The following is a 17,053-nucleotide window of genomic DNA, read 5'->3' on the forward strand; positions in this document are numbered from 1 at the left end:
GCACTTGCAAAGTGTGATTGTAGATGACAAGGAAAAAGTATATCTTGTCCAAATGTCCTCCTTGTTACCATGTTGACTATGAAAATTTCTCCTTACTCATGGAATATTACAGACATTTCATACAAATTACACAAATAATTACACAAACTTTCTCTAAATTTGATATATTCCTTAAAGGGGTCTTCGATTGTCTGAAGTTGTTTAGTGCTGATTGTCATCCAAGGGTGCTCTGTTGTTTACAAGAAGTTAAAAGAATATAATTTGATTGATTTCTTTGAATTTATCAAACAATGGATTATTAACATTAAGGCCTGCACTGAGGAGCCGACCTCATTAAATTTAGCCTTAAAGGAGCTTTCCAGAGATCAAGTATAGTTTAAAGTTTTGAGTTTTGAGATTAAAATGTTCTGTCTCAAGTCATCCATGTTAAATTCCATCGAATCTGTTGCACTACTGGCATCCAAAAGATTAACGTGACACTGCGCAATTAAAACAGGAAATATCGAAGAATGTATCAGTCAATCTTTATAACGGTGCTGTGGCCGAGTGGATAAAGGCGGTGGCATTTGAAGCAATGAGGCTTAGCAATCGGGAGGTTCGGGGTTCAATTCCCGGCGGGGTCATAGTAAGGTGGGTTTTTCATCCAAGAGCAATCTACGGTTTTCCCATCTGAAATGACTTTCTAAATTGAAAAGATTCCAAATTTGAGTTAAAATGTTGAATTGGAAGCCACCCGACGTGTAAGTTGTAATCCATAAGCCCTTGCGGGTTTCTCCCACATTTGTGGTCGCTTAAGCGTCGTAAATCTAACTGCTGATTATTATTATTATTATTAAATGGATTTTATACATTTGTTGAAAGCTGCAAAACATTTTGCACTTTCATAGTATCGAAGATGTTTCACATTCAAACAATCCCGTTAGAATGAAGCTTGTTTTGCCTCAACATTCTCAAGTTTCAAAAAATGCTATCGTGACAGGTGTGATGATGAACATTAGTGGCCTAAAGGTCACACATCATTATCCAATGCATGATTACGATTTCTACCCTGTTCGTGACAAGGTTAAACTCAAAATGGCAGCTTTGACTCCAAAGCATTGTGGGAATGTTATATTATTTCCATCTACTGAATACAGAGAATGCTGTAAATGTAATGTAATTCCTCTCACCTCTTTATGATGTTAAGAGAAAAGGAAAGGAAACAAAAGTTTTCAAACTTTTTGAAACTTTTGCTATGAATTGATCATTTGTTGAATCAACCTCTCTTTCTTATTCTTCTTTTATCTTTCATTAACTGGGAGTTCTCTTATTTTCTTTCTGTTTTGTGGATGGACAGGGGGAGGGGCAGTGGGAGAGGGAGGGGGTGACAGGTGCAGAGAATGACCCTTGGGGGGTTACTGTTTTCTGTATTTTGTGCTATTAGTGCATGTTCATCATATTGGTATTCTGTGTTCATCATTCATGTACAAAATGCCTGTCTATTCATCTTGACACAGTGAGCATATTTTAGCAGACGCAGAAACTCTGCGTATGTCACAGTTTTGGGAATTATTTTCTTCCCTTTAAAATCATTGATGAGGTAACATGTCCATGCTCGAGGGGAGTAGTTTCAAGTAGTATGTTTAGCCGAATACATGCATGTTTATTTGCTGGGTTTCTTATTAATTCAAATGCCTGCAAGATCGCATCTTCTGCCGCACAATTATCCGTTTATATGAATAGTCATTGTTTGCTTCGATAATCAATAACTTTAAACACAAACGATAACAATATGGATCGGAAATTGATAGGCAGACAGTCAGGTGCATTTGAAAGTGCATTTGAAGGTCAGACTTAGAAACATAAATACTCCATTTGGACTAAAGCCATGAAAACAAAATTATGCACGACACCAGTCAAATTGCATATGGTACTCAAGTATCATAAAACTCATTTCCCTTTTTGCCATGTAAAAAATATAAATTAAAAAATATTTAAAAAAGGATGGTAAAGATTAGACTTGCCCATGGAACAAATCTATCTTTCATTCATGTGACATTTAGAAATTCCAATTTTTGTCAATCCATTATTTCCATGATTTTTTGGGCAATATCTATTTTAAAATATTACACAAAACCGACATTTTTTCTCGACCAAATAAAATCCCATACAGGATAATTTAGATTTGCTCGTTCACACGTTGTGGTCATCGGCACTAACATACTAATCTGCATTTCTCACGTTTTGCTTTTCTTAGAAAATACCGATCTACATGCAGCTGCGTGACATTGTCGCTGCCTATTTCTTCTTGTCTGGCTTCGGCCAGTTTTTTGTATCGTGGAGCAAAGAAAAGTTTGGCTTGTTACGTGTCTGCGAGGTGAGTTCATCTATAGGTCCCCCTCCCCCTCCTCCCCCCTCCCCCCTCAGTCGTATTCCCAAGTCCGGCACGATTGTAGTCATTTCTTTGGTGATGTGGTATACCTCTTGTGTGTCTCACAAGTTGATTAACGACTCATCTTTGAACATGTGCCACATACTGCAAATGTGTAGCCTAACATACATATTGTAATATTGTGACGAGCCCGGCTCCTCCGATAGTAATACTATATCGGGACTCGCGATAGAAAGGTACTGGGGTTATCTTGATGCCGTATTTATGCTTCTTCGGGAGATGTCTCGAACGGGAGAAAACAATGAGTTCACAGAAAAACAATTTGACGAGATAGGATTTGATTAATGATTCGGTATAATTTCTTCTGTCGATTCTCTTACAAATAAAACAAAATTACAATGATTTGACTCCGTCAATTACGCAATTAGAAGGAGTGATGAAATGGTGACGAAGCAATGACGAAGCGACGAACTGATGACGGAGTGATAAACTTGCGGACCCATGCCGCCTTTTATACCTTACTCTACCGAAAATCCCTCTGCGCACAATCAGTAGGCAGCCAATGACCTGACCATCCTGTATTAACTTAACGATATAAAAATAAGTTCGCTGGCACTGATCTGCCCTGATTGGTTGGGAGTTTGGAAGTCCACCCCTTTCTATGGAAACTTCCATACCACGTGAGAAGAACTTTCTCGAATGTTCTACAGACACAATGGAATCTATTTTGGGAAAAGGCCCTGTAACAAGATTCAGTAAGATAGTTAAAACTTCTCGTGGGAAAACTGAATCCTCGACCTAGATAAATATACAAGGGGCCTGTAAGGTGTCTTGATGGAGTTTTTCGGTAACATCAAAGAGGCAGTTTTACTATTTCATAACAATATATCATACTGTAATAACACTAAGTGGTGCTCCTAGGTTTAGCAAGAATTCAGCAATAGTGTTCCTCTTGTTGGGGTTCCAGGATCAGATAACTTATATTGGTATGTTGACATGTGCAAGGTAAAATGTAAGCAAACCTTATCATAAAGTAGGTTTTCCCAAGAAACACTTGAGGTCTACGGTCAGCCTATCTTCACAGTTGTTTTTATTCAAGATAGGTTTAATAATGAAGGAAATAAGATGTTACTTTGGGCAAGGGTCACTTCCTCGGCACACACTAATTCCAACCACCGTCGTGTGGTCGTTTTATCTTTGACTTTCCCTGATCGTAACTCCAGTCAAATCTTTGACAACAAAAGGCAATACAAAACATAGATCAAATGGTTTAATTTTAGACTATATGAGCTGACGAAATGCAACCAATAGATTTGAAAGTTTCCTATATTAATCCATACTTTGCAGATAGTCAATTTTGCAATAATATGGGGAAATTGTGTTTCCCCATGAACGAAATCACTGGTGTATTCTTGGGAATAGTAAACTATTTCGCAAATTGTATTAGGTTCGCTAGAAACATTGAAATCGCAGATGTTAAGTCGTATCATTGTAGAATGAAGGATTCTAACGCCACTGTTTGGATTCTAGGCACATTTTATGCATGACTAAAATTTAAATCCAATTCACTAAAGAATTAAATCTAAAGATAGGCATAACACCAAGAGAATATTAAAAATTAAAGATGACTGGTTTCTACTCCCCTACCAAGAAGAGCTTCCTGACTTCTAAAGATGTATGTTGCATTTACCGATAAGTGTCATGTACCAAACGATGGCAAGAAGCCTCTTGAAAATTCATTTCTTTATCTTTTAGTTTAGTGATAGTCAAATACAACACAGCCCAGAAGTACTTGAAATAATTACTCCTTGTTTGTTTGTCTATCTGTTTGTTTATTTGTGTACTTCTTTGCTACAATTATTTTAGAGGGGTGTAGCACATCATAGAGTGGGTGTCCTACCATACACTAAATTAATACTTATTTTCCATTATTAACTTAACAATCGGGTCACTAATTTAACTGTCACTGTAAAGTTCGCTAATATCTCACATTTCAGTGGCTAACAAGTAAAACACTCACCATTGTACAATCTCTCGTTGTAACTTAACACGACTTCTGACATGGGTGGGTTACTCCAAAATTCGACTGACCACTGCTTCAGTGGTATTGAATATCTAGATCCAACAATCTGCTAGAATATGTTGCCATGGTTCCAGTGCAGTGGCCTGCCTGTTATTACCTTACATTCCAATTGAGTGCAAGGTAACATGATTATTTTGACAATCACTCATGTTTAAGACCTGGATCAGAAAATGGCACAACTAATATCTGATAAATCGCATAGCGATAATTAATGGGTGTATAAGCAACAAACGGCTAGATTATAACAGTCTAGTACAGCTGGTTTTAGGGTAGCCCATGTCGCTATGTCAGAACTGAACTATGTGGTAATAACACTGGTATGAACAGGTGCTGCCAATATATCATTACGCAAGAGGCGGGCCGGCTGCCTACGTATTCTTGACAGCGTACGGTCAATACTATTCCTCATGGGAGAGAGGCATGATGGGAATGCTTAGGTTCTGCACAGTGAGTTAACAAAAAAAAAGTTCCATAATATTTAACCGTTCCACAGGGACAAATTTCCCGACCAAAATTCAGATGTTTTCTCAATTTTTGATTGGTTGTGTGTTGAACTTTTCTGTGGTAACCAAGAGAAACAATATTGTTAAAAGGTCAACTTCAGGGTGGATTTAGTGTAACTTTAAGTAATTGGGAAAGTGGAATATGTAACAGTTATTGTAAATGAATATATGGATAGGTTGATGAGGGATTTCAATAAGTTAAAATGGTCACCACAAATGGCGAATTAAATTTCTTTTTTTTTCTCTTTTTTTTTTTTTTCCTTGTTTATCTTGCATCATTTGATTATAAAATAAGCTATGTCTGTATAGCAATTTGTATGGCCAAAAATATGAATTCTTCAAAGTTGGTAATATTTTATGAAAGCATCTGGCAAAAGCAAAGAGGGAATGATATCACCATGGGTATCATCCATTTATCCAAAGAGAGACTGCAAACTAGGTGGCATATTGATGTAATTAATAAATATAGAGAATATTCACAGCCTTTGGCAAACATTTCACATTTTAAGGATACATTTTAAGGATAAATCAACAAACAAAGATGATAAGAGAGAAAAGCTATTGAATAGTATCTACCATAATGACATCACAGATCACCCACTGTGACCCACTTCTTGGGATAAGGGAGGGTTTCTCTGGTGGGTCAGAATACTTTTTCTTTTTTTTTATCAATGATACATCGAGTCAGAGAAAAGATATCGCAATGAGATTTTCAGTTAACACTGCGGAATATTTTTCCTGTTAAGAATGTTACATTTGCCTGCCATGTTACCGAAGTATCCCTATAACTCATTCGACTTGACTGAACCAAAGTCTGGATTTGATTTATAATTATTATAATTTATAATTTTTTTTATAATAATTTTACAATTATTTTTATAATTATATATGATATTTTATATTATATATATTATAATATTTAAAATTTGTAATGATTATAATTAATATATTATATATTAATATATATTATATTATATAATTATAATATATATTATATATTATATCATTATATTATTATATATTATATATATTATTATAATATATTATATTTTTATAATTATTTATAATTAATATATTATATATTAATATATATTATACTATATATATTATATTATATAATTATAATATATATTTTATATTATATAATTATATTATTATATATTATATATATTATTAATATATATTATATTTTTATAACTATTTATAATTGATTTATAATTATTATAATTTACAATTATAGAAAAAGTTTAAACCTGAGACGATTGTGACACAACACTGTTTTCAAATGTATTAACGCTTCACCTTTTCATCTTATCGGTCGTTTTAGGTCGTTTTCAGGTATAATTTCTTCGTCTTCTTCCTGTGCCTCGTCATGGACCGCCAGTATCAGCTCTACTACTTTGTGCCTTTGATTACTTTCTGGTATTTTGTCATTTACATCACCATGGCGATGATCCCCAGAGCAACAAAAGCCAAAGCTGAAGGTAGAAACCTCCCATCAAGGCTCATTCACACCATTATAATAAAGATCTTTCGTTCATTAACTTTCAAAGTTTTGCATGTCTATTTTGCATGTCTATGATATTCAGTATTGAAAAGAAAAAATTTAAACTGCATATGATTTTTTTGAAATTGAAGAGGTTAACCTCTTCCACTTCTCCCCTCTTATGAAGGGGTTACCCCCCTTCTCCCTTTCATGAAGGGTTACCCAACTATCCTGTGGTTATTCCTCAATCTAGTCTTGTAGTAGTTTTATGATATTAAACCACCTTGGTGAAAAAGTCATAAAACGAATGCGTCGGGTGTATTTTAAGTAAGAATAACTTGTTGTGGATACCAACTTCCATCTAAGATAACGAAGCCTCTTCTGCTTTTTATTTAATTACAGACGTACAAAAAAATAAAAAAGACTGGTATGTTTGTTTAGACTAGATCTGAATCGAACACAGAAATCTGAGCTCAACACTGTGGCCCAAAATCAACATCTCTCGTGTGAACACAAGTTCTTTTTCCGATCTTTTTCGGAGATTTCATTCCAGATAGAGATCAGGGTTGAAAAAGAGATTACAAATATCTATTTAAATTATTTCCATGTGGAGAAAGTTTTTTCTTGTTGAATTGGTTATAGGCATTGAAGACTCGCCCCAAACCGCGTGCGGCCTTCTGAAAAATTAACTTTCCATTGCTTGCAAGTGACGTTTTGTTCGTGTCGCTACAAAATGCAGACAGTACAGTAATGAAACGTGCTACCTTGTTATGTTTAGCTGGACCTGAGATGTCCATCGCTGTATTGTTTGTACACTGTTTTGTGGGTATTGACCACAGCTGTGTGTACTGACTGTATACTAGTGTCTAATTACCGATGGTAGCAAGCTGTGTGTGTGTATTTTCTGGGATCGATGGTGGTGTCTAACACTTCTGTTACACCTCATTCGAAACTAGGTCAGATTACCGGCATTAGACGTTTCTTTTTGCGCGAGTCTTCACACCCTTTAAGATGTCAGTAGACTTTCGTATGAAAGGTAATTTAAGGTGTAGTTATATGTCTCCTATGATGTAGTATTTTGAATATACACCTGTAGTCTACATTTTAACAAAGAAAAATAAAGAAACTGGTGGATTGTTTTCTCGACAGAGGATAATAAATATTACTACATAATGATCGTCAAGTTGCTCGTCCTCCTGGCCGTCATCTTCGTCCTTGCATTCTCAAGGGTAAGTCTGCCTCTTCCTTTCATCAAAATAATCAGCTGATTTCTAATAATGACTATTTAATTAATTTTAATTAATTTTAATCAGTTTAATATTAATTAATAATGACAATTTGTAACCCAAGAAAGATGCAAAAGGAAACCGTTTTGTAATGGACAGTTAAGTCTGTTTTGTATCAGTGGTAGTGCTGAGGACCTTTTCAACGTTTCAGTTCGCTTAGGCATCTAAGTCCCAACCTGTCTAGTTTAACTCTCCACGTTTCAGTTTGCTTAGACGCATAAGTCACAACTTGACTAGTTTAATTCTCCAGTCTCCAAACACAGCTATGAGGATATAAAAGAGAGAAAGAACTGAAACCTGTTCCACTCTGGTTGCTAGAGCAATGTTCTGTATGGGGTACATGAATTTATTCTTTTCTTGCATAATAATAATAATAAAGGATTAAATAATGTGATTGATGCACCCACATACCCTCCACTCAAGTTGCTAGAGCTATGTTCTGTACGGGGTACATGAATTTATTCTTTTCTTTCATAATAATGATGATAATAATAAAGGATTAATAAATGTGATTGTGATGCGCACATACCAACTCTGTAGAGTGTTGGATGTGGCTAACTACTGGCATTAAGCAAGGAGTTGAATAGCCCCAAAAACAGGTGTAAACAGTTAATTGGTCGAGTTTGATGCTAAATCCCGTACTGTGTCAACCTTCAAGTGGTATCTCTTGCTAAGAAATATAACCTTCTAGAAACTAACACGCCCTTGGTACAATTCAGGTGGACTTTATCGTCATCATCACTCAAGGACTGCGACAACATTTGTCCGTCTCACCGCCATGAGAAAGGATATACTTTTTCATATCTAGAGATCGTAGGAGACGGGGGGGGGGGGGGTTGGAGCTGCAGCCACAATTTTTTTTGTGAAAATTCGGGCAATATGCTGAGAATTTTTCGGGCACCTACTGAAAGAAGAATAATTTGTAGTGTGTTTTTCAATTTTTTTGGTGAAAAATTCGGCAATATGCTGAGAATTTTTCGGGCACCTAGTACTGAAAGAAGAATAATTTGCAATGGGTTTTTCAATTTTTGGGGGGAAAATTCGGGCAATATGCTTAGAATTTTTCGGGCACCTACTGAAAGAAGAATAATTTGCAATGTGTTTTTCAATGGTTATACTTATATTATTATGATCATTGTTGTTGTATTTGACCCAAATAATTATAACCAATATGGAAGGGTAATAACACGGAAAATGATTGTATGTTATTGGCATGTGATGTAATAATCGATGAATGCCTATATGATATGCACATTAACATGTTGAACGCGCGAAAAATTTTGGTTTTATTTTTCGGGCAAGTCGTTACAGCCCCCCAAATCAAATTAGGCTCCTATGCCTATGCTAGAGATCGAATACCTCCTGCATCACCTTCTGTTGTCAATTCTTAGCCGGTCGTTGTCGCTGCGTCGATAACATCCGAACACCCTCGCTCTGTTTGATAAACATTCACCCTGACGTGAAACAACTTCCTGAGAACACAGGCAAACAAGCAAATAGACAATTTAAATATTTGCTAAATCTCTGGACTGCTCATTTGAAGGCTAAATTGATGATAAGGTCACCCCCTCAGTACAAGCCTTAATGTTCAGATTATTTCATTGTTTTATCAAATGCTAATAACTCAATGTTCTGTTAACTTCATATAAACATCCTAGTGCATTGGAATGACGTTCAACATCGTTTGTGTCCTTGTCAAATTTGTAACACATTGTAAACTTTTAAAACATTTGAGGCCATTAAAGTCTCATGTTTTCCCATTTGAGATTTGTGTTATGTCTGTGGAACTGATCTACGGTAGCATACGCCCATCAAAAGCCCCATTGACTTACACACTAAATCACAAAAGTAATGTTGTCTCTAAGTCTAGATAGAAGTTTTCACTAGCTAAACGCTACCCATCACCGGATAGCTGACAAGTTGGCCTTTCATGGCACCATCAATTTTCTGTATCATGACCATGTAGATTTTTTGCTATCCGAGCGGGAAATTTTCGTCACTTCACTCAGTGGTAAACAATTTTCCTACGCTGCTCCTGGGAGGCCTAAAGGGGTCTAAAATTGCCTCAAGTGACCCAATTTTCTCACCACATGTACTTCCATACATGCTCTTCAACGTGCAAGCCACAAAAAAAACTAGATCATGATTAATAACAGGTCAAGAAAGATGTTCTCCTGCTGCTTTTTGGCACTTTTCCTGAAGGAGAACAATCGAGCAGATGGATATAGACTCTAATAGAAGTATGCCACCCTACTGGTCCTGTGTGTTAGAATATTTAGTCCAGTCACTTTAATTGATGTGACAGCTATTTAAAGGGACATTTCTCAAACAATAAAAGTGGTGAAGAAATATAGTCTGGACTGATGGCAGTAGCATTTAACACTAAACAACATATCAAAATTATATTTGTGCATAAAATCACCTTTTATGGAAGAAAAAGGAATAGAATTTGTTAAGTAAAATAAGGTTGAGAAGAATAAGGTTTGAAATAAGTGATGATATCAGTGTTCACAGAACTTTCATTCTTGGGGTCACAGGTTTGATCCCACGGTAAGGTATTCATGAAGACAGCGTTGTGGTTAAAGCAGTGGAATTGTGATCTAAGGTTTACAGGTTTGAGTCATGGCCAGATCATTATGTTGTTTCCTTGGGCAAGGCACTTAATGTCCATTGCCTCTCTTCAACCAGGTGTATAAATGGGGACCTGTGAGATAAACTTGCAGTTGGGCGCTGTTTACGTGCTTGCCATGTGGAAGGATTGTCTCTGTGTTTGACAGGTTATCGTTGACCATGGTAATATTGTGATGCGCCTTGAGCACCGTTATCTGTGTGGATATGTCTGCGCTAATATAAATCCTCAGTATTATTACTATTATTATTTATAATTTTTACGCTCTTCTCAAATCGTCATGGTTTAAATCTTCACTCGATTGTGTGAAAAGGATGTAAATTTTATGATAAAAGTTAAACCACGTTTGACTGTTATTTTAATTCTTCTCTTCTGTTTCTTTTCCGCTTCTCTTGCAGACACTCTTTGACTTAATTTTTGACATTCCGCCGACAAACGAGTTATTCCGGTGGCCCGGTACAAATTTATACGAATGGTGGTTTAGATGGCAGCTCGATAGATATGTAAGCTGTACATTTGTTCTCATTCAAACAACTCACTGTACTGAGTAAATAAGGTCCTTGCATGGTCCCAATTGTGAGAGCGTGGTGGCCAATTGGCTAAGGCGTCGGACTTGTGATCCAAGGATTGCTGGTTCGATTCCTGCCTAGTTCATTACGTTGTGTCCTTGGGCAAGATGCTTTATCTCACTTGCCTCTCTCCACCCAGTGGTTAAATGGGTACCTGTGAGGTAACTTGTCATTGGGCACAGTATATAACTGCTGCTGACTGGAGGGATTGTCTCTGGGACAGGTTATTATTGACCAGGGGTAATATAACGTCTGTAAAGTGCTTTGAGACCTATTGCTGGTGTAAAGCGCTATATAAAAAAAATATATATAAAAAAAAAGTGCAATATTCCTTGGTAGTCTACAGTCATACACACTCTGCTGCAGCCCTTGCGAAAATAAGTTTGAAAGGGGCACAGTATATTTGAGGATGGGGGGGGGGGGGGCATTGATGGCACATATAAGTAAAATTGAAGGACAGGATGGTCAAATTTTCATTTTCAAAGGGCACTAATGTTTAAGTCTTACAACGTGTTCACAACACAGAGTTTATGAAAAAAATACACATAGAAATAATATTAGATGGCCCAGCTGATTTCATGATAAATGAAGGGGGGTGGATGTCTGATGTCTCACATGTGCCTAGAATAGAGCTAAAACCTCTTTAAATAATGGGAAAATATTTCAATATTTTGTAATAAGTGAGCAGAAAGAATAAAAGAAATTAAATGATAAGTCAGTGAAGCATTTCTTTCCCTTCAGTAGGGTCAATTTTGAGGGACACAGGTATTTTTAAAAAATATAAAAAAAAAGTGAAGGCCACCAAGAGTTTTTGTCAAGCTCTGCAATGCATACATGGGAAACACCACGTTTTCTCGTTGTTAAAAGATTTCGATAGGTATGATGTTCTTATAAACTGAGCATCCCTCCTCATTCCCCCCCCTTCCCCTTTGGCTCAACATGGCTCAACATTTTACATTAATCTTGCATTTTTACTTGTGTTAACACAACTGCAGGATAACAACATTTTTTTCTCTCTTTATTTAACAGGTTGTACCATTTGGAATGGCTTTTTCTTTCCTATTACTTACATCCAAGGCAAAGGGCTGGATCGACGACTCACATGCCGGGGATATCTTCTCACGCAAACTATCTATTTTTATTACCCTTTCAGGGTTGACTTTACATGCTGTAAGTTTTGAAGATAATATTTATTTATTTATTTTTTTATCTTACCAATAAGTTATTATTTGCCATGGTTTATAAATTGTGTGGATAGAAATTGTTTTTTTTTTTCCAAATAAAATGCACTCTTAACAAATCCCTCTGACCTTCCTCTTGGTTATCGAGGTTTATTATGTTCTCCTTAATTTTAAAAAGACCAACATTTTGACTACAGAATAACCTCATTCTAACATTGAGGTACAAAAAGATTTTTCATTAGGCTAAAACTTTCTATTTTTGATTTGAGGAGACAAATGACCCCCTTGACTTCTCTTAATTAACCTACATGTGCATAAGTTTGAAAAGTAACACTTGATTTGAAAGCATAAGCAGCCATTCCAAAAGTTGGTGATACCTCATATCTTAACACTCAACTGTATGTTTATGAATAGTAATAAACTTGTAATAACAACCAAAAAGATATCACAGAATTTTTCATCTGTTACGCACATGATTTTCATGTTACCCCTCTTCTATTTCCGTTCCAGATTCACATAGGGAGAGCGTTCTTTTGTACAGATAAGCCATCCTGTAACAGAATTCATGTGTATATCAGTTTTATCCCAGTAAGTATTTGGACCCCAGGCCTATCAATATCCAGGCTATCTACTGGCTAATTGCCAGTGGATCATGCAGTTTGCCAGTAGACAAACAGAAAAGTCACTTGTGTTTCTGTGCCGGTAGACATAATTAAGGGCATAAATATAATGTGATAAAATATGTATGATTTCTGAACAGGGTCTAGCAAAGGTCTGTATTATTGCTTATAATCAGCAGATGTTATTGCGATTGCGATGCTCCCAAAAGCACATGCTGTGACTGATTATGCTGCTACAATTCAGAAAAGTGCCAATAGGAACTTGATTTTAACCAGTAGATTTGCTTTTTATAAAAAGCACATGATTTTTTCTTTTTCATTTTTTTTTGGCAGGTGGCTAAAATTTAACTTAAAGTTTATGCCTGGGACCTAATTAAACTTAGTTTTGTTAATCATTATCTCACATATTTTTCTTCTCACATCTTTATATATTAGCCACATAAAAGCCGTCGTGGGTTTGGTCGGGTTGGGTTATTGTCTCACTACCTGATACTCAACTTAAACTACTGAAATAAAATGTTGGATACCTCTAGGTTGACAATATCACATGCATCCGCATATCTCATTTGTTTATGATTTACTAAATATTCTTTTATATTTTCGTGCACCTGTTGCAAATTTTTTATTTATTTTTCTTTCAATGGGTAAAAATCTTAACCAACACAGTTTTCGTGCACTGTCTTATGATGTGCAGATTTTTGAATGTGGTGAATATAAAGTTCCACCTCTCTATAAATCTTATTATAATTTTTATTGTTCTTTATTTTACAGATTCTAAGTGTTGTTCTATTCAGGAATGCTCTTGGTGCCTTGAGAACCTACTATAGTGTGTTCTTTGCCTGGGTCGGGGCAATGTCCTTAGAGGTGAGCATTTTTGTATAACAAAAACAGCGGGGAAAAAATGTGAATCTTTCCGGGTAAATGAAAGTTTTTAGCACCGTTGTTATTACGGTGGCAAAAATATTTGGATAAAATGAGTAAGCAATGATTCCAAACTGGTTGTAATCAGAGCTTATTGGAAGGCGAGCCTAACAAGTAACTGACCCGATACCTTTATTGCCACTAGATTTGATTTCCACCCCCCCTCTTCCCCCCAGCAACCCCCCATTCCTGTTCATATCTCTCCTATCCTTGTTGAATAATCTTTCTCCATTCATTAACGTATCTCTCGTCTACCATTTTGTTTATCAATATTGGTTAAATCTGTTTCGAGTTAATAAACCCTATGGGTACTACTGCACGTTAGGCTATTATTTAGTACTTTTCTAAATTCAGTCGATTTAGATTAGTCATCTCTGTCACAGTAGGAAGAGATTTTGAGCAATTCCAGGGCTGTTTGGCGTCCAAAACGAGATGTGAAAGTACAGCGTAAGCATAATAAAACAAAGAATGTTTGAAGGATTCGTTTTTCATCAATGCAGAAACATGCTCTGAATAATGTGTTGATACGTGAAAAGCCATTGGCAGCTTAGTCTATCTAGGTCGAGTTTAAGATGGTTTGCATATTTCTGCTCATTGTCAGTGTTCAGTTGATTTTTTACTGTGAATTTTACAGCTATCATCAAGAATTTATCAATTTATCGTTGAGAGAAACCTCTGATAATTTTACAATTCTGTCCAAGTCCATAAAAATAACTTTTGATTCCATTTTTTTCCCCTGTGGTTTACCATGACTCCCGGAAAGTCACTCGCCTTTTATTTGGTTTTCCTCCCTTCATCCCTCTGCCTCCTTCTTGGTTCATCTCCCTCACGATCTCCTTCCATCTTTGCCAGTGCCCCCTTTGCTTTCCCTTCCACGTTTGGTTTAGTTAGTCCTCTGATATCTATAACAATCATATTTATCGTCCTCGACAGCTGTTTGTCGGCCAGTATCACGTCTGGCTCGCCGAGGACACTGCCGGTGTCCTCAACCTTGTGCCGGGTTACCCTCTCATCAACGTGACGGTGACTTCATTCATATTCATCTGCGTCGCCCTAGAGGTCAGAGATATATCTGGAGTGGTCACGGTGGCCGTGATACCCAGAGCGGATAAAGCGGACCCGAGCAAAGCGAACCGGTCGATGCTGAAGAGACTGTCGGTGTTCATGGTACTCCTGCTCATTCTGTACCTGTATAAACTCAGCAGGTATATGTGAGCAAAAATCACAGAATTCAAACATCTCAGTAGTATGTGATGCTTATCTAACAACCACTAACCACCTATATCTCTAAAAACTCAATTTGAACACGGACCTGATGTGACATTTCATTATTTGGAGGATGATGATGAAGAAGACGAAGATGATTTTGAAACGGAGCTCCGTCTATCATATCTTACGGTCATCTCATTTAGCGTCTTCCCAGATAAGCTGGCCCTGTTATATATAGGGAAATGTTTTAACATTCCATCATTCTTTACCACATTTTTCTATTTGGAGGGGTTGAGGGGGGTGTACTTCTTGCTTGGCCAGCTACTGCAACATCTCGCCAAGATTGGCGTGGATTCTCCACTTGCTCTTTTTCATATTTTCTATCATCCACATATAATTTGTTTGTTCTTATTTTATATGATTTTTTTTTTCTGTCAAGTCAAAGAAATCCTGTTCAGTGATGTATCTTTAGTATGTGACTGTTTGTATTTATTGAAAGAATGAAGAAAAAGACTTTCTTTTGAATCTGACATCTAATGTCTGCTTTGGAAAAATGAAGAAACACGTTTCTGATTCATTGATACCACATCGATAGTATTTTGCCGAAAAAAACAAGTATTACATTTGAGCCAAAAAAATTGGTCTTGTAAAGATGTAATTCATAGCCTGAAATGTAAGTGTCAATTTTCAATTAATGCACTGTCAATCTTTATGAAGGTCTACAATAGGTTAGAGTCCGTCTCTCCTAACATACATCCAGCTCAATATTTAAGTTTTGTCAGTATTTGTGAAGCGGATTGGCGGTAGATTTCTCGGAAACTCTAAAAGGCTTAACAAATGAAGTTTTTGTCATATATTGAAATAAATGTTTTGTTTTGTTTTTTTCTGTGGAAAGCCTTATTGTAGAGCACGAATTTGAAAATATATTTACTTTGATTAATTGTAATCTAATATTGAGAAAACCTTGGTAGGTTTGATAAAATTGGAGACAATATAAAAAAAGTGCTGCTGTAAGGAATATTAGTTGTTAAAAGACATTGTTTTAATCATATCAAAGTAAAAAGTGATTGAAACTATTCCAAAAGAAGTCTTTGAAGCACTGTGGAGAGGTAACTGTTGTTATTCCTTTATGTTGCTTAATTATAATACCATTGTCTTTGTGCGATGCTCTTTCAAAAGTTATTCGTCTTTTTTTGTACACAAATGTGTGCATTTAAGCAATACATAATTGCCTTTTAAAATGTTGTTTTTGGTACAACCCTTATTTTATGGCGAAATGCTAAGATACTTAGACTACTTTTTCATTTTCTTATCCAAACTTGCTTTTTAAAATTTTAGCTGTTACTTTTATATAAAGCTATATATTTATGCTTAAAGATTCATATAAACATCAAAGAGTTCAGAAATGTTAAGCACTAATGTAAAAGTTACTTCAGGTGAGTTAGTTATGATACATAACACTAGGTTCAGAGTTTCCATATGATTTACATAATAGGCTACCTGCTTTCCTATGGAGTGAACTGTCTTAACACGATCTCATAGTTCATCATATAAATAAGTTTATTGACTCACTCTTTCACTTTCAGTAATTTTTTAAAAGTACATATAGTCTGCAGCATCTTTCTGACACTTAAAAGACATTTCTGTATATCTATACCTATGGCATAGAGCGTTGTCAAAGTTTTCTTTCAAAGTTTTCTTTAACAATAAAATGTATGTTTCTTTGTTACAGTAGTACACAAAGTGTATATCATATTAGCATTCCCTTAATCATTGTTAGACATTGATGTTTCATGGAGAGAGTGCATCCTTTACCCACTCCTGTCCTCTATAATATAAAATTTTACGAAGTCTTTAATATTTGACAATAAAAGAAACCAAATTCTGTTGTTTTGGATATTTTGTTTTTAGTTTGTCAAATGATTATGGTAATTAGTATATATAATTTTCTAGTTATAACATATCACTGTAACTGACAAGTGAAGGTGTCAACAACAGCTTTTTTTGTTTATTATTATTGAAAAATATGTAGCTACAGTGTTATTATTGAAAGTCAATATTTTAGTGTAATAGGAAATAGATAACATGTAGCTACAGTGCTATTATTGAAAGCCAATAAATTAATGTAACAGGAAATAGATAATATGTAGCTACGGTGTTATTATTGAAAGTCAATTTAATACTGTAACAGGAAA

The 17,053-nt window shown here is 35.7% G+C and overlaps 1 protein-coding gene across 5 annotated transcripts in view; it reads left to right on the top strand.

Annotated features, from left to right (window-relative positions):
- Window positions 1–16,743, top strand: part of LOC139964599 (N-acetylneuraminate (7)9-O-acetyltransferase-like) — a 42,588-nt gene extending 25,845 nt beyond the window's left edge. For 3 of the 5 annotated variants that reach the window (XM_071966322.1, XM_071966321.1, XM_071966323.1), the window contains exons 15-23: window positions 2,237–2,356; window positions 4,782–4,901; window positions 6,285–6,441; window positions 7,593–7,672; window positions 10,757–10,861; window positions 11,957–12,097; window positions 12,619–12,696; window positions 13,500–13,592; window positions 14,583–16,743. In XM_071966322.1, the coding sequence (XP_071822423.1) occupies window positions 2,237–2,356; window positions 4,782–4,901; window positions 6,285–6,441; window positions 7,593–7,672; window positions 10,757–10,861; window positions 11,957–12,097; window positions 12,619–12,696; window positions 13,500–13,592; window positions 14,583–14,864 (1,176 nt within the window). In that variant the 3' untranslated portion in view covers window positions 14,865–16,743. The remainder of the gene's footprint in view (window positions 1–2,236; window positions 2,357–4,781; window positions 4,902–6,284; window positions 6,442–7,592; window positions 7,673–10,756; window positions 10,862–11,956; window positions 12,098–12,618; window positions 12,697–13,499; window positions 13,593–14,582) is intronic. The other 2 variants (XM_071966325.1, XM_071966324.1) reach the window with 2 other exon arrangements.
- Window positions 16,744–17,053: the final 310 nt, after the last annotated feature.

The sequence above is a fragment of the Apostichopus japonicus genome, chromosome 23 (genome assembly GCF_037975245.1).
Source record: "Apostichopus japonicus isolate 1M-3 chromosome 23, ASM3797524v1, whole genome shotgun sequence".
NCBI classification, from domain to species: Eukaryota; Metazoa; Echinodermata; class Holothuroidea; order Aspidochirotida; family Stichopodidae; genus Apostichopus; species Apostichopus japonicus.